This window comes from Ambystoma mexicanum, chromosome 3q, assembly GCF_040938575.1.
Source record: "Ambystoma mexicanum isolate Mex_15411 chromosome 3q, UKY_AmexF1_1, whole genome shotgun sequence".
NCBI classification, from domain to species: Eukaryota; Metazoa; Chordata; class Amphibia; order Caudata; family Ambystomatidae; genus Ambystoma; species Ambystoma mexicanum.
Window position 1 is genome coordinate 1,229,264,787 of NC_090926.1, and position 24,098 is coordinate 1,229,288,884.

General features: G+C 47.3%; 1 protein-coding gene across 4 annotated transcripts in view; it reads right to left on the reverse strand.

Moving 5' to 3' along the window:
• TMEM205 (transmembrane protein 205) overlaps window positions 1-24,098 on the reverse strand; it is a 98,223-nt gene that overhangs the window by 66,190 nt on the left and 7,935 nt on the right. Inside the window, exons 1-3 of one of the 4 annotated variants that reach the window (XM_069604151.1) lie at window positions 17,019-17,302; window positions 10,319-10,443; window positions 2,669-2,832 (exon numbers count right to left, since the gene is read on the reverse strand). In XM_069604151.1, the coding sequence (XP_069460252.1) occupies window positions 2,669-2,832; window positions 10,319-10,418 (264 nt within the window). In that variant the 5' untranslated portion in view covers window positions 10,419-10,443; window positions 17,019-17,302. Of the gene's footprint in view, window positions 1-2,668; window positions 2,833-10,318; window positions 10,444-17,014; window positions 17,303-24,098 lie in introns of those variants that run through there. The other 3 variants (XM_069604153.1, XM_069604152.1, XM_069604154.1) reach the window with 3 other exon arrangements.

Consider the following 24,098-nt stretch of genomic DNA (forward strand, 5'->3'; position numbering starts at 1 on the left):
CAGGAGCACGGGCTTCCTAGCACTTACCCCTACTGCCCCCTCCCTTACGGATTAGCATGTTCTGAATAATCAAAAGGCGTAGTAGGTTTGTCCTGTTGCCCTCCCACTGTATTTAATATCTGCATGTATTTAATGGGTCTCATTCCCATGTCCCCTCCCTGATGCCCTGTGAGCGCTTTCAAACAGTATTTACTTCCTGTATAATGGCATAACAAGCGAACAGTAAACACATAAATAAATATTTTATTAAAGTATGCTCTAAAATGCAACATTCTAACACATTTTGTAAAAGGAATTACTGGGGGAGACCCACTAGAACCCCCTTTGTTTGGCCCTAGCTCCCTCTTTATGCTCAGTTGCTGTGGCATATCTGAGATAAATAATGAAGGCCCTCCACTTAAAAAATAAACCACAAGCCGACAATGGCCCTGGGACTGTGCTGGGAGCGGGGTGGGGTGAGCCCACGGTCTGTTGTGGAAGCAGAATGGGGTGTAGGAGGGGTGCCATGGCATAGTGGTAGGAGCAGGATGGTGGGAGCACAGGGTCATTGGTGGGCTGGGAAGAGCCCAGGGACTGGGCTAGGAGTGGTATGAGCGAGCACACAGACGGTGATGGGAGCAGGTGGGGGAGCCCAGGCACTATACTGGGTGTAGGGTGCAGACTGTTCAGAAGAAGAATGCCTTGCTTACTTGGAGGCATTGAGGGGCACTTAAGTAGATCTCGTCTTTTCTGAAAAGTTGTTCAAAGTCATAAAAGTGCCAACTGCTGAATCTGTGGTAAATATTAATGTTGCAGAAAGACAAGTGGCAAAGAGGCTGTCCTTCTGACAGGTGAATGGTCAGAGGAAGGGAGCCTTGCCTACATGAGGGTGTTGAAGAACACTGATGTGAATAATGTCTTTTCAGAAAACTTATTCAAAGTCACAAAGTTGCAAATTGTTGAAGCTGTGATAGAACATTTGGTTGTAGATTTAAAACTTCAGAAGCCCAGTTGAATGCGGAACACTGTGGGGCAGTAGAGGAGACCTGCATGGTGAACCCTTGCAGAAGTTAACCTGGTGTGAGAGTTGCCCAGGTAGTAGCAGTGGTGCTCTGAAGTCATCCTTACAAAAATGTAAACTGTGATCCATAAAGCTGCACAGCGAAACTTGAGAAGTGCTACCAAGAAGCTGTGTTTGTTTTACCTTGCTAGAAGTTGGGTTTCGTTGAATTCGACAAGGAACTGCATTTCTTCTATGACATTTTGAAGTTGTGGGAAAGCATTGTGACCCAGAATATCAATGATGCTATTTGATGAAGTTAAAAGTATTATTTTAGGAAGAAGAAGAAAGATGTGTTGATTGAACATTGTTTAATGGAACTTTCTTTTGACTAAGGGAAGGAGTCAAAAAACTGAGTTGGAACTTTGTTGCAAACCAGGATTTCCTTGTTTCTTTATGTTGATCATTGAAACTTAACCTAACTTGAAACCTGGGAAAGGGGAGCTCGCCCAGGTTATAAAGAGAGACTTGGACTATATGAGAAATACCATTGTGTAGTCCAGATATCCTTTGTCAGGATGTTTTATTTAGTTTTTGACAGGCAGTGAAATCCTCGTCAGAGTAGGGATAGTGAGGCATTTGATGAAACGTACGATTGAATAAAATTGCATATTTTGAGGAATCATCCAGAAGTTGTCCACCTCACATTTCTGACCCCTCACACTCACGCTCCCAAATACTCACTCGAGTAGGGATACATCTTGCACCGAGTTCTGACACCCACTAATGCCGTCCCTTCATATTAGTCCTCCTTCCTTATTTAGTCCATTTAACGTGGTGAAATTGACCAACACAAGAGGGCAAAGGGGAAGGAGAAAAATAGATACACAATCAGTTACCAGATGGTGCATCTAGCTAAGTGTGACTAACTTTGACTCACTAACAGGGGTGTGGGTGTAAAAAGTAGATGCCAATCTGTCTTAATTCCCAGGGGTAGAAATTGAGGGGAGCTGGGAGCTATTTAGCTCCTGCTTGTAGCCTAGAAGAGTGTGGTTATCCTGATACAAACTACCACAAGAAGCTACTTCAGCTCCCCAGACCAAATGATACTGAACAAAAACAACTAGGTGAATTTAACTCTGTGTGTTTTGTCCAATCTACAAATGAACATCAGTACACATTAGGATACTTCTCTACAACATTTAAAGCATATGTGGTTATAAATAATGGACACAATCATATGTGTGCATCTTATGTGGAACTGAGATTTGTGTAATGCTTTGTACTAGCTACTTGCTCCCAAGCGTTAGCTCCTGATTAATGCCGGATACCCAGGATCTGCTTTTAGCTCCTGCTTGCCCAATCCTAATTTTAAACCCTGAATTCCAGACGCTTTCTCTAGTTTAACATCTTCCAGAAATGGAAGGTTACGATATGTGTATGTGTATGTTTGTGTGCCACTGTAGCAGTGACGCTGATACCAGACAGTTCTTGCTTGAGCTCAGAATCTCCCAGGAGGGTAGCCCGCAAAGCTCACTTTTTCATATAGTGATGTATTCAGTCTAATCCCTGAAGACCTTTGCTCAGCGTTAATAGCTACTTCGAATTGGAGGCAGTGCATCTGACTTTCTCAATAGACATGTAGCTCTCTGGCCGCATAGAGTGGACAGTTAACATTCTGTGTGATACCTGCAGGCTCTCGCTCGGACTCAGCAGCTCCCGGGGATGGTAGACTGCGTAGATGGACAAGTTCAGGAAGGCACAGCCCAGCACGGAGTAGAAGTAGAACGGAAACAGCTTGCTCTGAACAAGGCCAAAGGTGTGCCGACTCACTCCCCGGAACAGCACAAACCCTGGGAGGGGATAAACCAACAGGATTAGTACTGGAATTCTAAGGGCAGAGGTGGAATGCTTACCCATCAGCTCACCTGACCTAATGCAAGGATATCACTTACTGTGCTACATTAATGCTTTCATTCACCTGGACCCTCTTCTGGTTTTACTTTTGCAGGAAACATTGGTTTTCAAATATCACCAATAAATCTAATACAGCTTGGCTTACCCAAGAGATTAACAAACTCCCCATACATCTTTTTGATAGTGTTTCATTGATAAATATGATATATCACACAAAATATGTATACGCTTTTTTAAATATCCCAGACTACTGGTTTCCTTTTTTTCATCCCTGTGTTCCATTTTGATAAGGCTGATCTGGACAGAAGGACATCCCTGGCTCAAGTAGGAGAAGCTCACTCTAGAGAAAGAGGTCAGATGTTTTGGACTACAACTCCCTATAGTCCTAGTCGCCATAATCAGTAGTGAAGAATCATGGTAGTTGACGTCCAAAACACTTGCAGGGTCACATAACGAGTAGCCATGTTTAAAGAGCAGTGGTTTAGAATTATCCGGCATGGAAAGATGCTACCTTGTTGGCCAGTCATAACACTATATACAATGGCATAGTCTTTCACTGGGTGTGCAGCATGTTCAACACGAAAGACAACCTTGAAACAGTACTCTTGAACACACCTACATTTCGTAGAGACAAATGAGGTCCTGGAATCACAGCAGTTTGGGCTTGCTCCACATTGCGTGCTAGATTTCACCCACCTTAATATTATGTAGACAGGATCCCTGGGCTACCCGTTACCTATGAGCCGACTCCAATTTTAAAAAATGAGGCATTGGGCCTGGTGATGCTGCATGATGAGAATGAGGAATAGCTCACCAAGACATTTCATACCCAGGAAAGGGCTGTTGCTTGACTGTAGGTTGCTGAGTTTCTGTTGGTTCAGTGTGGGCTGTTTGGTTTTGGACATGGTATCCTTTATAACTTTAGTCTAAGCGTTGCCACCCTCTTGTCTGTACTTACGTTTGCTTTGTCGCGAATGGTGGCATGGTGTGGCGTTTGTCCTGCTGTCCTCTGGGGCGGGTGCAGAGGCATGGGCGGCGGCACATCTATTTCCTAGAAGCATGTTGCCCATTGAACCTCTGGTACCTGCACCTCTCCCCTAGTGGAAGTTGGACATTTTGACTGCTCACCAATGGAGATAGATTGCGGCCCGCATGGTTCATGTAGTGAAGTTTCGGTTGGAGAGGGTATGTTCTATACTGAGAAAGTACTATTCTGATACTGTAACTGATGATTAAATAAGCTTTCCTGTTCTACATGTGGCTCCTGGCCATCTTGTCAAGGTTCAACAAAACCTTTCTCTTGCAAATTCTAATGCCGATTCAGGATTGCCCACTATTTAGACCATATGTGTGTTTTGATATTCTATGTAACGTTTGAGAAATGTACATGCCGGACTTCTTGTTGTATGCCACTGGATCGTGTGTGTTGCTATGCCATCCTCTGTGTATGTTTCACGGCACTATAGTTGAGAATCAAGTTCCATAGGAAACCCGAAAATTCAATTACTAATAACTTTTGACACGCATGATGGATGTTGCTGATATACTGCAAACATAACATGTGTCATGTCAACCCCAACCCCCAAACTGGAAATTCTGCGAACGATTCATTAGAAAATGAAAAAGTTATTAGGAACGCAAAAAAAACACTGTTTTCGTACAACTCCCATTCATTTCCCCATAGAGAAAAGGTCAAAATGTCTGTGCAGCGCACAGCAAAAACCACTGGATGGAATTGGACCATGTTCGCAACAGGGGTGGGGGGGATTAAGGGGAGTTGCTTCAAATGAGAGTACTGAATTTCAAGGGTTTCATTATACTATAGTTTCTTTGGGGCCCACTAGCTATGGTCAGTTACACAAAGACCCATTACCCCCTGCCTAGTAGATGTAATCACTGTAGGTGTAAAATCTGCTTTTTTTCTTTCGATTCCCCAGATATTGGCAATGAACTATGCATACAGCCAAAATGTATTACTCTTGCCCGTGGTATTCCCCTATCCCCCCCCCCCCCCTAAAATCCGAAAACGTTGGAAAATCAAAAACTCTTCGCAGTCCTTTTAGGCACTCACCTTTTTGGTCCACCCCCGCTCCCCTCAGCTGCTTTTTCCCCTCCCTGGCCTTCTCCCATTACCCCCTTTCACTCTTCTGCTCATGTGATGCATTTTCTTTTCCGAGCGACTTCCATTGTCGTTGCGAGAATCTCGCGAGATTCCCCTGATAATCTGAAAAGGTTCATACTGTACCTGGTCCGTAGACCATCCAATTTCACATGGTATCCTCGTCACCCTTCCCAACCTGTAGCCTAATGCAAATGCATCCGTTCCCCTCCACCAAATAGCTTTTTAAGTACTTTTCGTTTTAGCATTAGCCTGGTATAGCCTGGTAATTACGCACATCAAGCTCAAAAAACCCCACAAAAAAGCCCCTCTGCTGCAAAGCACAATGGGAGATATAGCTATATATTTGGGAGCAGGGTAAATCCTCTTCCCCGTCACATATTTTAAAAACTCCCAAATGGAATAACCCCAATCCTTTCCAAGAAATTAAGTCAACGCTGCATGCTTACGTTGTTTCTTATTTGGTACAAATCCATCCAGCAGTTTTTGCGCTTCGGCTTAACGAAATCTGGACTGTTTATTTATGGGGAAATGACTGGGAGTAGACCGAAAATCGCATGCGTTTGCTTTCTTATTAACTTGTTCATGTTTTAATAAATCCTTCCCAAACTTTCCATTCGGGAGGGGGAATCGGTGCATGTGACAAAACGTTTGTTTGGAAAATATAAGCCATATCCATCCTGCAAGTCAAAAGTTATTAGCAATAGAATTTTTGGATTTCCAATGACTCAAGGCTATCACCTCAACTATAGGGTGGCGACTGACGCCCTATAAGTTATCTTATTGCATATTATTTTGTATCTACTGTTAAAAGCTAAAATCTCAATGAAAAGCTAAAGAAATATAAAACTGCTTGATCGCAAACATTCCATGAGGCCAGGGACCACTGCTCATGCCCTCTGGTGCCTTGTTCTCCCTTCTTCCCAACTGGTTTGGCCTATGTGAGAAACCTGAGGTTATCCTCCCACACCTACTCCCCTTGGATCCTCTTCTCAGGAGGCTAGGGAAATGCCTTCGCTTTTCGATCCTGACCCTGGGGGTGGAGATACGAGGGAGGATCACCTGGGTGGAGGGTCTGTGGGGAGTTGGGGTGGGGGGAGGGAATGCCCAAAGGCGAGGCATAGTATTCCGCTTTTGTTTGTGAAACACAATCTTACCCTCCCCCGCCTTTATAGGCTTTTGCCAATCATTTCCCTCCATTTCCCCTCATTCATGCCACTATAGTACTGGTACAAGGAAGAGGCGACTAGGAGTGGTATACACTAACATGCCACTTCATCACTCTGGTACTGAGACGATGAAGAGGCCGAAGACCGTTGTGAGGGTCAGGGATGTCCCCAGCATTAGGGAACTAGACTTGAGGACTCACAACCGCAACCTGTTAAATGGTTGCTGGTTCATAAAAGGAGAGGCTAGCAGAGAGACGAGGAGGAGAGAAGGCGGGCTGAGCGTTTCGGGCTTGCAAGCGGAGAAATTCTGTTGAAGAGGAGGTTGCCGAGGAGGGTCATGCCTGGAGGCCGGCATATACCCCGGGGAGACTGCACGCTGCGACCGGAGCGTACCCAAATGTACATTCTGCGATTTCCCGCTGAATCCAGGGCATTTTTCTCATTTGACCTTGTATTCATCTTGATGTTTGAGAGGAAAACTTTGCAGTCATGACAGCAGAGAGAAATATGAAAATGCTACAAGAGTAAGAAGCTCAGAATTTGACATTATTGCAATGAAAGATCAATTATTTTTGGGCCTCCATTGACATGGGTCCATTGTGAATTATTTAACTGCAACGGGTGTTCTGGTTGTCCCATGCAGGGCGACTCATCGGCTATGGGTGTTAACATTAGTAGGCTGGACAAGTATTGTTCGTGGAGTAGTAACATGATTAAGCCCCATTTTGCAGGAATGCTTTGAATGCATCCACTTTTCCAGGAGCTCTGGCACTGATTTAAATGGTTTACACTCACAGCTTAATGTGATCTCTCAATCTGTTGGCCTTGAAAACTGTTTTTCCATAAGCCTTTGCATCGCCAAGAAGAATGGTCTAACTAAAAGGTTATTCCTCCAAAGAACCTGATTTGACTTTTCAGGCGCCTATCGTCATGCTCAGCATAGTTACTTCCTCTGTGCCACAGATTTGTTGGGTTTATACTTCAATAAGGATATATTTCATCCTATAATTCACCGTAGACCTCATACTACTTCAGCTCATGACATAATCTGGATGTTTCCAGATCCTTCACATTTTATATAAACTAGGAATTAAATGTTTTTGATCATCTTCTGGTAGACGTTTCTTCTAGTAACAAGACAATGGGCCTCATGCCGAGTGTGCGGGTCCGGACATAAGCATGCCGGTAAGCTCACCAGCACTCTTGTTTCCGGACCGGCAAACTACGGGTTTGCCTGCCGGAGCCGCTTACCGGCTGCGCCAGACGTTTAACAGCCCAGAGGCACCGGGAAGCCAGGCGGCAGTAATTCTTTACGGGTCCAGCGACAACCTGGCGGAAGCACTGGCAGTGTTAGCGCCAGACCCGTAATGAGGCCCAATGTGTGAGTATAGGTTTCCTATGCAAATGAAACCAAGGGTTCTACGTTATTTCGCCGAATGATTTTACATCGTAGGACTTTTCATCGCCACCCTTTCATCGCCAAAAACTCCTTTTTAAATTTTTTTTATTTATGGGGGGGCTTCGCCCCCCAAACCCTCCCTTACTTAAATAATCATACCCCAAACCGCACCAAACACCCCCGCCCATAAAAAAGTTTTAAAAAAAAAGTTTTTGCCGATGAAAAGTCCCACGATGTAAAATCATTCCACGAAATGCGTGTATACTAAACCAAGAAGGCACCTCAAGCTACCATCCTTAAGTGGATTCTCCACTGCCTTTCCACACGCTAGGACATTTGAGGGATCACCATTCTGCAGACACTACATGCTCATTCCACTAAAACAGCTAACCTTTGGCTTCACAGATGTTTTGGACTACAACTCCCATCAGCCCTCTGCAGCATTGTCAATGGTGAGAGATTATCAAAGACATGGTCCAAAACAGCGGGAGAGTCATAGGTTGACAGGAGTCAAACTTAGAATTCATGGTCCAGAGGCTGGAATGCGCTCTAGGGTGTCGCCAGGATTTTCCACTGACCAAGAGTTACTCATTGAGACCTAGGTGCTGTTAAAGTGAAGTCTTGTGAATGACTTGTTAGGATGGGGTACGTTTAATGAATAGCTTAAAATAAAATGATAACAAGAAAATCAAATGACTAGCATAAGAATATTAAAATAATTTCAGATATTTGAAAACGACTTGTATGCTACTAATTCAATATTGAGATATACTAATTCAATACTGAGATATGCACACATCAGAATAGCCACTATGGAGTGCCTGAAAAATTATACTGGTAAGATAGCTCTGCGAGTTAAGCACTCGCAGCTGTGATCTATGTGGGATCTGAAGGCTTGAGGTGCAAGGCAAACTCAGCCTTTCATCCTCCTTCCGAGGTCCGAGTACCAACTTCAGTTGGGTGATAGTGTATGTAAATATGTTCTATGTAAAGTGCTTTGGCGAAAGTGCTATATAAATAACACAAAATTATCATACCACTTGGCTGTTTTTTTTTTTTTTCAAACTTTGGTATGCACCCAAAAATGCCATTAACCTCTTCCTATTGCTGTGCTGCTCGGTCTTTGGCACTATTACCGACTATTCCTATTGATTCTTCTCAGCCTCTCTCCAACTTTCTTTCCATTTCTGTCCCTTTGATTCCCTCTTTACAGTTTTTCTGTCTTGCTACCTGTTGTGATGTGCGTTACGTGTATGTAGTGTCTTTGGACGAAAGGGAGATGTGTTGTGTTGTGCTTGTGATGTAAACCAAGGGAGTCTGTGAGGAATCCCGGTTCACACTAAGCCAACCTGGGTTGGGAGTGTGAACACTATCTAGGTCCGGGGTTGGTAGACACTTTAGAATAAAAGAGAGAGTAAGGCGTAACTGGTAGTAGTTCAGAATTGGTGAGTTAACATACAATTCAAAAATAGAAATATTTTAATAAATCTGAAACAACAGTTAAAAAGAATATTAAATAGATATGTGTGGGTTGATGCTAAAATATTTCTATTTTTGAATTGCTTGTGAACTCACCAATTCTGTTAATTACCACTACTACCTTTTACGCCTTTCTCTATCTCATTTATTCTAAAGTGCTTGTGAGAATGTTGATGTGCTGCAGTGGAATGTTTGGGTGTGAGTGTCTGTCAAGGTTCCAGCCTGAGTCCTTTGAGAGAAGTCCGCCTGGGTGATGGGACCCAGTGGTTCGCTCTGTAACCTCTTGAAGAGACTTAAAATAAAGCTTAACTTAAGGAACCTACCAGAGTGTCCAAGAAGGCTGCTTTGTGACACTACCCAGTTAGTTATTGCCCATCTGTGCCCCTACACGCCTCAATCTCCAATGCCCTATCTCTTTTTCTGTGATGCCACCTTGCTTGCTCTGCTGCTGCAGAATGAGAAACGAATACATAGCGTTCAACACATCCAACCTCCACATAAGCTTCTAATGAAACCTTTCTGTCCATTATTATTCTTTCAATGTCTTCCTGGCATTATACACAGTCTCAAACAGGCATTACATGTCACATGTATATGTTTCCATGGCACCAGTTAACTTGGGGGTCCATCTCCTGGTAGTTCTGTGTGAAGCTAACCAGGCTCTTCTAGGCTCTATCCAGGCACCAAACAGCTCCCAGCTATTTCGAACCCAGGGTTGGTGGACGCGGCACTAGAGCAAAGGCTGTTTCTGTGGCGTGCTTCCGTTTCAGAAATGTCTAGGGGTGCTCCATGAGCTTCTGCATACATTCTTTTCAGGCAATCTTAAAAGAATGCCTCCTTTGGCCAAGAAGTGCTTTGCAACTGGTTTGCTCGAGACCAACTATGGCTAGGCAGCCTCTATAACCAGAGGCAAACCAGGTCTGTGAGGTCTCATTGAAACCAATTGGAAAAAGGGGAGATAAAGACGAAGACAATACAGAAATTAAGAAGTACCTTCACTTAATGCTTGCTCTCCAGCCTGAACAGCCACCATCCTTCCATCTCGAGTGCTGTCCTACAACCACCCAAGGAGGAGAAAAACCAGCTCGGCTTTGCAGTTGACAATGTACGGACAGTGAAGGCGTACAGAGTGATGCATGCATGCATGCAGACCTTGCACTATAAAGTTTTTAACCGGTTCACCGCTGGCACCTGAATGCTTTTTTATGGAAATGAGAAATGTATACATGGGCATCCACAGCACCTTAGCTGCTTACCTGCTATAAAGGTCATCCAGAGCTGCATGCCCCAGGAGAAGGACAGAATCATCAGGTGGAGGACCCTCACCAGGGCACTCGGGTCTCCTTCAGTCACCATCTTGCCAGCTACTGGACAGGACGAGCTAGGCATGAAACAGAAACTTGTTTTAGGAGAGGCAGGTTAAGTTTAGGAAAGAGACTGGATGTAGGCATGGGGCTTTCAGCCTGGCATGAGACAGACTAGTTTTAGGGGTGGAAGCTCTGAACTATTTAAGACCATTCATCAGAGATGCAAATTGCAGGCATGTGAGGCATGGCCTCCAAGGCACGTTACAAACACAGGCTTTTAGGGACATAAGGCACCAAAGAACAAAAGACTGCTTCCTAAAGAGGCAAAATGGGGGACCGTGACACAGACCTTGTCAACACTGCACGAGACACCAGGCTGGGCACAAAGCCAGCTTTTTGGGACACCATGGACAAAATGAGGTCCTCAAAGACAATCAAAAAGAAGCCCAATTTAAATACAGCTTTTTAAGTAAGTCAGGTACAAAACACGGATGCATGTCTGGTCAAGATGAGCCGGAGCCCGGCAAGCCGATGCCATGTTGGGTGTCCAGCAGGAGGTCTTTTTAGGGGTATCCTGCACAAAAAGTAGTACGTGAGAACTAGGCAGAAGACAAAAACAGCTTCCTAAAGATGCCATGCGCATAAAAAGACCTTTGAGACGAGCTAAGTTCCGACAGAGACAAAGATAACTTCTACGGGTCAAAAAACAGGGTTCTACGAGACAGAATGAGCCAAGCAGAAGTAAACTGCTTCTATCATCAGCTGAAGGCCACAAGAGGCTCCTCTGGGAACACCAATCAGGAAGCTATCGCCTCATCCCAGCAACACCAGGGATAATATCAGAAAGACCAATCACTGATGGAGTAGGCAATCAGGTGACGAGAGCTTTTGCCATCCCTTCTGGTTTTTGGCTTCACTTTCTGTCTGGAACTTCGCTTTCTATAAGCTCCTCTGGGAGCACCAATGAGTGAGATATTGCCTCATCCCAGCAACACCAGGGATAATATCAAAGAGACCGACAACTGATCAGGTGATGAGAGCATGTGTCATCACCTGATCATCACCAAAACTATCAAGGACCACATTGACTCCCTTGCTCCTGCCCTGGCTGATTTCTGCAATCATTCCTTCGCCACTGGAGTCTTCCCATCCGCCCTGAAGCACTCCCCTGTGCATCCTCTTCTTAAGAAACCCTCTGCCGATCCCTCCTGCAGGGCCAACTATCGCCCAATCTCCATCACTCCATTCCTGGGCGAGCTCCTGGAGAAACTGGCCATCTCCCACTGAATCTGTTGGTTGTTTACATGACCACCGGTTTACTTTCATAGCTGCTAGAAGCATGGAAACTGCTCTCCTGAACATCCGTGAAGACCTGCTCTCCAACCTGGACTCCAACACCCCCTGTGTCCTCATCTTGCTTGATCTCTCTTCTGCCTTTGACACGGTCAACCATGCCATCCTGCTCAACCGTCTCCGTGATAACCTGTGTATCACAGGTCAGGCTCTGGCTTGGCTGACTTCTTTCCTCTCTGACCAACCCTCCCAGGTCCAACTTGGGTCCTTCCTCTCTGCTATCTTTTTCTTTACCTGTGATGTCCCCCAGGGGTCTAACCTCTCTCCCTGGCTGTTCAACCAATACCTGGCACTCCTCGCCCACCGCATCACCGCTCTCTGCCCCAACTTTCAGTGCTATGCTGATGACACCCAGCTCATTTTCAGGCTACCCTCGGCTTCCTCCTCCCCCTCCCTCATCTCTGACTGTTTGTCTGCTATCCAGGAGTGGGTAGCCGCCAATTACCTCTCCCTTAATGCCAGTAAGACTGAGATTCTCCTCATCGGCACATGCACTCCCTCCTTCCCTGCAGCTCTCTGGCCGGCCTCTCTTGGCCCTCTTCCTGCTCCCACCTGCAAGGCTAAGAACCTTGGGGTCATCTTCGACTCCACACTCTCCTTCTCTCCTCACATCTCTGACGTCTCTAAGAAGTCACACTACCAGCTGCACCTCCTTAGAGGTATTCTTCCTTTCTTCTCCTTCCCCCAGAAGCTCAGTGTTTCCAGAGCTCTGGTTCTCTCTAGGCTGGACTATTGCAACAGCCTCTTTCTAAATCTGCCTGCTTCCACTCTCCGACCTCTGAAACTTATCCAGAACAGGACTGCAAGACTTGTCCTTGGCCTCAAGCCCAGGGATCGTATCTCTCCACGACTGAAATCTCTGCACTGGCTCCCAGTGGCTGCGAGGATTACGTTGAAAACCTTCTGCATCATCCACAAGACCTGCTGGGGTCTGGGGCCTCAATACCTTCAACTCTCTCTTCCGAAATACCTCCCTTCTCAAACTCTTCGCTCATCCGCCTCCAACTCCCTCGGGGTCAGTTGCTTCTCTAAGCAACAAGTTGGTGGTAGATCTCTTTCTTCGGCTGGTGCCTCCCTTTGGAACAGCCTCCATGCCTCCCTTAAACTCGAGGAGAACCATCTCCAGTTCCGGAAGTTCCTCAAAACCTTTCTCTTTGCTTCTGCTTTTTCTCCTTCCCTCCTCTGCTGACCTCCTAATGCAAATGGAAACTGGACCGGCTACCTGGACACCTTCTGATCTCGGGACCAGGTCCTCCCCGCCAGCGTTTCACTCCTGCACTGCCTACCTGGCAACCCCCGCACTTGGGGACTGTCTCTGTATCCCAACAGTCCCCCTTCCAGCCCTGACACCTGATGTCCGCACTTACTCATGCACTTGCCACTTGCTGGCAGCTACTTACTTATTATTATCATCTTGCCATGTACTGCACTTTCCCTGCCCCTTTTCCCACGCACTTGCGCGGTCTGAATGACACCTGGCCTAGTAGGATCGTTATCCGCCCTCCCTATATTCCCCTCCTTTGCCTCGTCGCGCCTTGAAACACTTGTGTATAGACGTGTTATAAATGCCATATCATATCCCTTCTAAACTCCCTAGGGGTGTCCAGGTTCAGGGTATAACCGTGAAGGGTGAAGACCAGCCGTTGACCAGCCTCTTTGTCTATGAGCCTTTGCTTTATTCTGTTACTTGTCTGCAAGTACCCATGATTTGGTTTCTGCAGAAGTACAAGGATGAGTAGGGGCTAAAGCCGGGGTCGAGCTGAAGTTTTTTGCCGTTGGGAGATGTGCAGATCGTGAGGAGCACTAGAGTCAGTTCGTTAGTTAAGTGGCTGGTGACTGGAATGAACCGTTCAAGTCGAACCACTATAGTGCGGTGTTCGGAGATCATGGTTCGAAGGCTCCTCAAGGGTCTGGCAGGCTGCTGATGAAGATCTACAGCAAAGATGCTGGTGGTTCAAAGAGGCTATTCGTAGATGGTGGGTGCACTGATGAACTTCAGGTTTAAGCCTGGGCAACGACAAATTGATTTAAAGTTGCAGTTCAGAGGTTTGGGAGGAGCAGTCACATTATGCTAGTTGGGGAGCAGTATCAAGTTGGGTATAAACAAGGGCTTGAACACGATGCTTGAGAAGGGTGAATCGGTTCAACCGTTGGTTTGAATGAAGATGCTCGAGACTGGATGCGCTATTCCGCTGGATTGGTTTGATTGAGTGCCTGAGGAGCAGAGGATCAGAAGTGCCATCAGGGCCAGCAGTTCGACAGCGAAGATGCTGTAGACTGGAAATGCAGTTTGGTTGGGTCGAGGCAGTGCTAGATGATCGGTGCTCAATGGACCACCATGGTCGGTTCGACTGGCGATGGCAATTGGCAGCAAAGATGCTGGTGGTTCGAAGGCCGCAGATGCAATGCTGAGCGTGTAGTTCGAGCCGAAGCAATGATGCAGTAGGCTACCGCGGTGCGACTTCAAACTGGTTCAAACATGCAGGACGGCGGTTCAAGGAGGTAGCGTGCCAACAGCAGCTCCGAAGGGTCCTGATGATTCAAAGGCGTTGAATGGGCTCTAATCATGGCTCCAATTGTTCGGCAGTTGGAACGCAGCTTTCCTGGCTGTCTTGGTCCTCTAGTTGCTGCAAGTCCAAATCCAGGATAGGTTTTGGTCCTTGTTCTCATTCTCCCAAGAACTAGGGAGAGGTGGCCCACAAGTCCTACAACGTAGCAAGGTCCTGTGTACTGTTGTGACTGGCAGAGAGGCAGGTCTTGTCCCAGCAGCAGGTCACCCCCAATGGTCCCTGGGGATGGTTAGGAGACGGAGCTCACCTGTGCCTTGGACACTCTTCTGGCAGGGTACTTTGGAGAGATTAACTCTCACAACAGAGGTCCAATGAAATGTTCTTGAAAGGTTGAAGTTCAGAAGATGATCCAAAGAAGTGGTTTGAGACCCCTTCTTTTAAAAGTAAAAAAGTCCATAGGTGATTGGACTAAAGCTAGCCTCCTTTAGGGGTCAAAACCCTGTTCTTTAAAAAAATTGACTTTGCTCTTCTGTCATCACTCTCAGTGCTTTGTGCTAAAGGATGTTGAGGGGACAGGAAGGAGAAGCAAAGTGAAACAAGATGGTGGAAAACTTCAGCTTTGCAGAGCTCTCCCTGTCTACATTAACCCTGCCCTTCTCAATAGGACCAAAGGCCTTTATATATGCAACAATCTGATGTGAGGCCAAGACTTTTGTGGATCAGTGTGCCCTTTGATTCCTGTTCCCAGGCCAGCTTCCTGTGAAGTGGCTTTCCCTGGGAAAGGGTATTACCTGCCCTTACAAAGGAACAAGGAGCCAATCCGACTCACCCCAAGCTAGATTCCTGCTAGTAGGGCAAGGTCCAGCCTGTCCGGGGAGAATACACATAACCCGTCCACAGTTAAAATGGGACTACAGGGCTGAGACGTGCAATATCAAATTGGATGTGGCTGCAAGGATTAGAATAGTGCCATGCACTATGCCCTAACTCAGGCATGGCTAATATTTAGAGTATACCCTGCCACCAGCATGGGCTACTTATATTACAATTTGGAACAGGGGTGCATATCTTAAATGTAGCTCCTTTGCTGCAGAGACTTGGCTGTCACTGCAGTTGACAAGAGGGCACCTGTGACCTCTAAACCTGCACTGTGCCACTTGTAGAGCATGCGCTGCAGATCAGAATCCTGATACAGCAAGGCACATATACACAATATGCTTTTGCCGTGGAGCTTGTGAAAGGGGAATCTGATCAGCAGATTTCCCTTTCAAAAATGGAATTGCCCACATCATTTTATTAAATTAATTAAAATTTAAAAAAAGCATGAGCTTGTACACCCTTGCCAAATAGTTATCCGTCACAGGGGCATACTGTATCAAGCACTGCTTAAGTGACATGGCACCAGTATCTCTCTACTGTGGTCCAGCGGTTCTATACTTTCGACAATTTTCTGATAAGCCAGAGAGGATTTAGTAAAGCCAAGAAATAGTCACGTTAGACCTGACCTCTAAAGTATTGCAACAGATGGGAAAAAATTGCAAGCTACTAGCCTGCCACAAGTCAAATATCACTAGCCAATGGTTAGTGGCAAGTGCAAAATGTGCACCCCGATTGCAATATCTTCTGTGCTCATTTACAGAATTGCCTGTAAATCCTCTGGTTATCCAATTTCTGTTGGAAAATCATGTGCAATTCACCATCTTAACGCATTAGTAGTGTGGGTATTAGGTGGCATTATCATCAAACTTTGCACTGAAGTGCCTGCCAGTGTTTTTCAAAGCATTTTTCTGAGAATAAATGACTTAATTGGAGCTGTAAACTAGCTACCGGTGCAATACAAATGTCTTAACCATGTCTGCTTTCAGCCACTCGATTTATGAGCACTATGCGTGTCCTTCACTGAAGCCCTGTTAAAAACTAGCATTTGCAAAGCCAACAGTTTTGGTCTGTGTATAAGGCATTTGCCAGGCACTGTTATTAGATGCCCAGGTACTCGCTTAATGTTGCACCTGCTACAATCAATGGCCAGTTATTACCACTACGGTTGTGCCTGGCAAGTACCTTTCCCATGCCTACACAAAAGCCCAAACTGTTGGCATTGCAGATTGAGGAGAAAAGTATTGGTAGCAAGGGCATGGGAGAGCAGTGTTTAGGGCAGGGTGGGAAGTGATATAGGGCCTCATTACGAGGTGGGCAGAATGGGTTTAACTGCGCCGGTAATGGTGCCGGCCCGGTAATGGTGCCGGTGCCAGTAAACCCATTCGCCCTTTTACGAGGTTCCCTTGCGGGACCCGCTCAGAACGTCTAGTCAGACCAGACGTCCTTTGCGGGTCCCGCAAGGGGACCAGGGAGCTAATAACGGGCCCGTTGCTAACGGCCCATTATTAGCTCCATCCCCATTTTCATTGAGCCCAATGGGGGCTCAAATGAGAATGGGTTTTCTGAATGAGGAAGACCCGGTAATTCCTCATTCAAGGAACCCGGGCGCGCGTTTGGAGGCAGCCATGCCCTTTCTAAGAGCTGGCTGCCTCCAAACTCGTAATGAGGCCCAGGATTTCTTGGCATACGGACAGCAATGCAGTATTAGGAGTAGTTGGGTGAGAGGGGCAGTGGTAGAGAAGAGGGGGGCAGGTTGAGAGTATAGAAAAGCAGTTCAAGTTGGCATGTTATCAAGTAATAAGAAAGGGAGGCAGGTCACTAATGTACAGGGGAGGGAAGGGCACGCCTTGCACACACTGGACAACTTACCACACCACGCATTCCATTCTCCACACCTACCTACCTACCTTCCCAGGCGGCTACCGAGGGGCAAGAAGTGTGTGCTCACCCTGGCTGGCGTGAGTGAAAGTTGGAGTCAGGCGGAGAAGAGGCGGGGACAGGATGCCCAGAGCTGCAAACCGATGACTCAGCACGGAGTCTGCCAAGTCACGTCAAAGCACCGCCCTGGGCAACTCTGCCTCTTTCAGGGGGAGTCTCTCCTCTAGCACAGTGGCGCGTCGCCTTGTGTGCAATCGCGTATGATGTGCCAATACATGTCAAGGGGCAGCTGCAGAGAGGGAAGGAGGTATTGGTTCCGCCCTCGCCACAGTCCGGCCGTTGCCATTTGCTACTGCCTGCGTGTGGGGCCGTTCTCATTGGCTGCCTTTGATGCCACTCTGACATCATGAGCCATGCTCACTTGTGGAGTTATCAGTAAATGCAGAAGGCGGGCCATGGGTCGAGTAACAGAGCTGCAAAATCGCGTGGTGCAGTGGAATGAGTGCATTGGCAAAGTGCATAGAAAAAGAATGATCGTACATACAAAGGGTACCTATTTAGCTCATGTTCAACAAACACTCATGGTCATGGCAATTTTCATTCATGGTGCTGCTTAGAAAATGCACTTTAACATGGTACTTGTGTTTATAATCTATTTGATTTTTTATTAGGCAAGCTTGCATTGAATAATATTGTTGATTATCATTGATTTTTTTTATAAACTGACCCTATATTATAGCATTATATAGATTTTTGGCAGCCTCCAATTTAAATAAAAACTTTTTTATTTTTATTTTTTTATTTATTTAAAGTGCATTAGCCAAAGTTTGACTTTTAACACATTTCACACACAATATATTACGTAAACAATAAAAACAAACATTTGCAGTTTTTAAGTACACATATCTCATATAAAAGCATACACGCTTGTAAAATGTTACCTTTCATTAAAAAAAAAAGCATTTTTGATGTTGCATGGAAGCGGCGTTTACATCATGTAAAGGACAATCAAAGCCTCGTGATTTGGCAGTGAGTTTAAAGATAAGACGATATGGGTGATCTCTGTTAAGTGAAAAGAAAGCATGAATTGTATCTTACTGAGCAGAGCATGGTGTTTTAACTAGAAATGGGTGCAAACAGGAGCAGCACAGGGCACTTTCCCGAGCGGGGCCCGGCAAAGGTCCTCTTGCAATCGAACATGAGCCAAGTGTTTGAACGTGAGATGGGACATGAACAAGAAGGCACAGGCACGCAAAGGAACGCCAGTGTAATTCACAGGGCTGTGTGATGGTGGTGGCAGTGTGATGGTGTTGCGCACATACTATAAAATAAAGTGGGTGTGCCCGGGCAAGAGAGTTTGCGCCGGGAGCCCGAGGAATGCAGTCCTGTGTCCCGTGTCTTATTTCAGGTATGGTGGGCAAGGCCTGATCACGCAAATCCCAGGGGCTAACAAGAGGCATCACATTGGCGACGAGGACGCTACTGGGCAGGGAGTGAAGGTGACGACGGAAATACAGAAAGAAAATGGAGGAGGCACCCCGATAACCGGGGCAGGGGCCTTCCTCCTTCCGCTCTCTCGCCCCTCTCGGGGGCAGGGGAGAGGGCGGCAAGAGTTCCAAAAGAGCGCCAAGCGCAACCGTAAGCCCGCGAAGGGCAACAATGGAAAGGGGAGGGGCAAGGGCTTCATATGCAGCAGACGCCCAGCACAGGAGCACTTGGAGCTCTTCCAGCAGCCGGGCGCCCGTCAACCAGGAGAGGATTTCGTTTTGGAGAGGATTTCGTTTTCAGCTCCTTGTTCGTGTGGATGGAAATCCTGGTGTCTGGGGTCCCGGCGTGGAGGTTCCAGTGTTCGTGTTGAGAAGCCTCGTGTTCCGGCATGGAGGTGCGGTTCCTGTCGGGTAAGCAGCGTCAGGTCACGGCACATTAGGGAGATGGGGAACGGCGAGGGAGAGAGCCAGGCAGATAGCACAGCGAGGAGAGTGCTAGCTGTGACTTATGTTTAGTTGGCAGTATCAGAGTTATTTAAGCGGGCTAGACTAAACAGCAAGTGCTGGCATTTTAGCAATAGCTCGGTGCAGGACGTACGACAGCATAATGCTTTTCAGAATGCCACCTGTTTTGAACGGGGGGATTATCACGATTTGGGACGCATTACCGAAAGCGGCCGCTTAAATGTAACCATGTTAGCTTATCCCTATGAGTGGGCGTCAGGGGAAGGCCTAAAGGTCTATTGAATGGGGGATGTTAACATGTTTTGCAGTACGCAGGCGTTAGATAGTGGGGTGAATCAAAGGACATGGACCGCAATGGGCTCGGGATGAAGGGAGGTGCAACAGGCGGCGCAAGGGATGAGTAATGTAAATAGCGATCTGGGTGTGTTTCGCGGTGATGCAGCTACTGTTGTTGGAGGCGGGCCAGGAGCATATCCGATCCCTAGACACATGTTGTAATCGCGCAGTACATATGTCCGTGAAATGCAGTTTTACATCTTGCACAAACATTTTAAAGAGAATGGCTTGCGGACAATGGGCCTTATGAGTGAACTCTGGTGTGGAATGGGTTTATACTTGAGTGCACAACGTGGGCCTTGAATGCCGCCTTGGCAGCATGCAGTAAAAAGGTTTGGTTTACATCGAGGTATTTCGATGTCTCGGCAACGGACGTAGGAACATTTTAGCCATGGCTCGGTGCCACACGTTCATTATGGTACACACTGCAGTTAAGGGTTTCTGGGGTTGAGGTTAATTAGGGCCTTAGGTGTTTATGGTCTTGGCGCCGCGTGTGCATTATGATACAAGTGGCAAGGGAGTGTTGCTGGCGATAGGTTTTTACCAATGGCCCTGGCGCCACATGTTTGGTATGGTAGACGTTGCCTTTGAGTGTTTCTTGCTTTGGATTGATTCATGGCCTTGGCTCCGCGCGACCATTGGTTGGTGAGGTATTTGGGGCTCGCCATGGCCGCTGCGCCGCATGTTTTGATTGATGGCGGTTATACAATTCACACAGGCTTGTGAGACTATGGTTTGTAGTTGCCACGCTTCCATGGGGCCGGTATTGTTCATGACCCGCACGGGCCGCGCCTCATTTTGCTTGTAAATGTCAGCATTTTCTCATGTCCATTTCGCTGGGGATTAACAAGAGTAGCGGGCTCACAACAAGGAAAGTGGTTGTAGGGACCTCCATTTTTGCAAGCATGGTGTTTTGGGCATAACCTCAGTGGGTTATGCGCGCGCGCATAACAAGGCAAGTTTACCACAGAGGGCAATTTTGCCATTGCGTGCACACGGCTGGCAAACCGCGTGGGAGCCATGATCGGGCATCGATTTAGCAGGTCGATAGTGTGGATGGAGGATATGTTATATGGTTCAGTCGCGTTGGTGCCGATGGCCCTCATGCTCTTTATTTTCATATTGGCGAGGTGCTTTGAAGAAAAATAAATAAATAAATAAATAAATAAATAAATAAATAAAAATGGAGGGTACACTGCTGTTTGGGTTTCAAGGGAGCCTTTTACTAAGATTCGAAGGTCGATTGAGCGCTGTTAATGGATGGAAGTCTTAATTTGTGGCAAGCGGTGGGGTTTAAATCCTGTAGGACGCGGCACCGCCCCTTGTTTCTTGGTCCTATTGTTAGACTATTGCATTTTCTCTGGTCGGCCCAGTGTACGGTTTTCTACTGCTAAATTTTGATTGCGGGGCGGCAAACTCCAGCCAGGATGCCTTTGCTTCGGGAATCCTTACTGGTGAGAGTTCACGGTGTGGGGCGCTGTGCGTCCAAGGCTCGTTTTTCGAAAGTGGATCTACTCACCGCAGTAACATGAGGAGAGGGGCGTGATTCCACATTGGTGGTGGGGGACAAATAAGGGCAGCTTGCTGACAACTCTGGTTCACCAAGGTGGCAGAGAAGGTTGCATGGGGAGATGGGGTGAAAAGATTGGTGTATTTATTTCAGATGCAAAGACCCGTGTGATGGGACATATAATGGGGTCTTGGTTACAGTCAGCGGGGCATGGGCTCCCGGGAATTAATAATCGCCCTGGGGAAGCAGTTAGCAGGCTTTGGTAAACAAGGGGGGTAGCTATGATTGAGTTGTACGGTTTATTGCGCCATGGTTTGCAGCAGGGGCTTAAGAAGTGTATTGGTAAACAACAGTGGCGGGCAACTCCAACCATATGAGGCAATGGGAAAAAATGGGTAGCGAAAGCCTCGGGTTGTGGGGATTTTAATATCACCCATCCGGCTGGAACGGTAGCGGCAGAACATATCCCCCTTTTTGATGGTTCGGAACATTGGGGGTTCTCCCCTTCTTTACTGTTGTTCTACGGCTGATTAAGAGCTTGGGAGGGCCTGCACATCGTCCCCTATGGGCTGGATAGGCCCAGGACAGGGAACTTAAGGGGCATGTTTGTGTAATAGATGGTACCCACGGGGACTGCAAAGTATTCATTGCTGCGAGCCGATGGTGCGGTTTCCGTTGGTAGCCGCATTTCTTAACTAAGGAGGGGTGAAGAGCAGAGTGCAGGTTGGGCCCGCAGTGGGCCTAAGGTAAGCGGGGCTTGGGGATGGTCTGCTGGGGGGGGGGAATTCAGCGTTGTAGCGCAAGGCTAATTGGACAAACTGCGCTCCCAGATCACTCGGGTGTAGATAGGCAAGGCACCAATACTCGGAATCTCTTGACATCTGGAAGGAGGGTCGATCCTCACATTGCCCTGCCAGTATGGGGGCAGGTGAGGGTAGCACATTGCCCTGCCAGTATGGGAACAGGGGTGGGTAGCAGGACACCTCAACTACCGTTCTTGGCCTCCCGATTCTCGAAAGTGGCAAGTATAGGACACGGGCAGGTTATCAGGGTTCCTAGGTTTAGGAACGCACTTCACAATTGATTGGGGCACATTGTAGCGGTAAGGGGCCTGGGCTCGGCGGCGACATTATCACCTTTTGAGCGAGAGGAGACGGAACAGCACGGATGCAGGCACCGAATACGCTCGGTGAAACTTCTGGGTATTAAGCATGTTATAAAAGACGCATCATAGCAGATACCAATGGAATTCAATTAGTGCGGTTAGTGCTTTGGCTTTCAGGGCCCGCCCCCCCCTTCGCTCCACCCACACCCGGGGAGGTAATAAGGACACAGAGGTAGATGGATACCCCTATGGGCTACCATATCTGAGCAGAACTAGGGTTCTCGTTATGGGGCATACCTGAATTGGCCGGGGGGTGAAGGTTGCTGGGGCACTCAGGTCAGTTGCTGATCCACCGAGGTGGATGCACAAGAGGGCATACCCTACCAGGCAGGTTGTCCAGTTGGGGCATGGTGGGGTACCTTATCACTGCATGGCCTGGTAGTTGCAAGGGCACCAAAGCGGGGGAGAGGGCTCAGGCTACCCTCTGGGCTGCAGAGGTGGCCACGAAGGATACTATTACACGACGCAATTTATTGGGAATTGTGCACGTGGGTCAGTTAAGTGGAACAATATAACACTGGTAGTATGAAGCAAAAGGTGGGATAAGTTTCGATGCGGAATACAAGTCAGTGGGTACAGTAGCCTCGTGTTTAGACTCCACTTACTCATGAGGAATGCCAGGGGCAGAGTGGTGTGCGGAGGCTGATTAAAGGTGGTAGGGGCTGATGTATTCCCCAGAGCAGGCCCGCCCGGGTTAAGGCGGAGCCCCAAGCAGACAAAGCAAGGAAGGGAGTTTGACCAGCGCTTCTTGGGAGCCTAACACGTGAAGGCAAGCGTCCCCAACCAGCACGATCCTCCCCTCAATGAGAGACAATGAAGGACTCTCCCAGGATGGGAATAAGGCCAAGACAAAGTGCGGGTGAGCGTAAATGGGAGTTTATCAATCAGAATAGGGCATGCAAAGAACTCTGCAAACTCCGAGAGCGCTCTGTCTGACAATAGCAAAGACAGGCGTATATATTTACAAAAAACGTCATCAGAACCTACATACTATAGGGGGCACAAGTTCAATGGGATTGGGTGGCGACCACTAGCTATAGGTGCTGCTGTGATGTGGTTGGTCTTGGCCAGAGGACGTCACTGGTCAGCCTCGTGGGTTGGGCTGGGCCTGGCGGGTCAGCTGGGTTCATCCGGGCGGTGTTGTTGTGCCACTGTGGCCAGTGTCAGAGATGAAGGTCTTTCCCTGACTTCTTTGCCCTAGGCCATGCACACCGCAGTCATTCAGTTATTGCAATATTATCTTCTTCAGTAAATCTTCCAATAGGTTATTCTACAGGTTAATGCAACACAGGAGGAATGCACCTTGAGAGGGGTTTGATGGCGATTCATCAGTACATGGTTACCAGTGTCCTGTTGACCGGGTACCATAGGTCGTGGGGCTAGGTCTCAGGGCATGGGACAGGCGGTACATGTCTTTCTGTCTTGTTAGAAGTCGTTATGAATGTGCTGCTGTATGTTGCCATAGTATTGGGTGTCCTAATTGTACAGGGGCCATAAGCCTAAGGTGATCCGGTGGGTTGTGGGGTTTAAGAGAGGGCGCCTCTGGATTTGTGTATTCAGGCGGAGGTTTACTGCTGGGCTGTAAATAATGCAGGTGGCGGGCCGTGGCCTTGGGTGCTGCAGAGGGGACTACAAATCTTTGAAGCGGCTCCAGCCTAGTTGGGGGAGGTGGAGCAGCGCGGCGCGGGCCTCTGCTCTCTTGTTTGGCAGGCTTTGCAGGGAGGGAGGGGGAATGGCCTTGCACATATTCACAAAGGTATCTTCCTCGTGTGTTGCCGATTTTAGGTGAAAGCATCATAAACATTCGAATACTATACAATACTCATTTGAATCATTCCAAAACATACATTTTAACTTTGCTAAATGTCTCTCAAATATAGCCAGTCTGAGCACATTATTTGTACACTATGTTTTAACAACTACAACATTTAGTTATATGCAAATACATTTGCAGTAAGTGAGGTAGTAGTGAGGTTGGTGGAGCACATGGAAAACGACTCGCCACCGTACGTGACGGTAGTGGCACATAAGGGGCTTAGACATACACACATGAAGGGTGCATTCTCGCGCGTCCTTCGCATGAGCCCTCTGTATGGTTACATTTGTCTTTCCTTGCACTCTAGCAGCATAAGTTCGGTTATGGCGC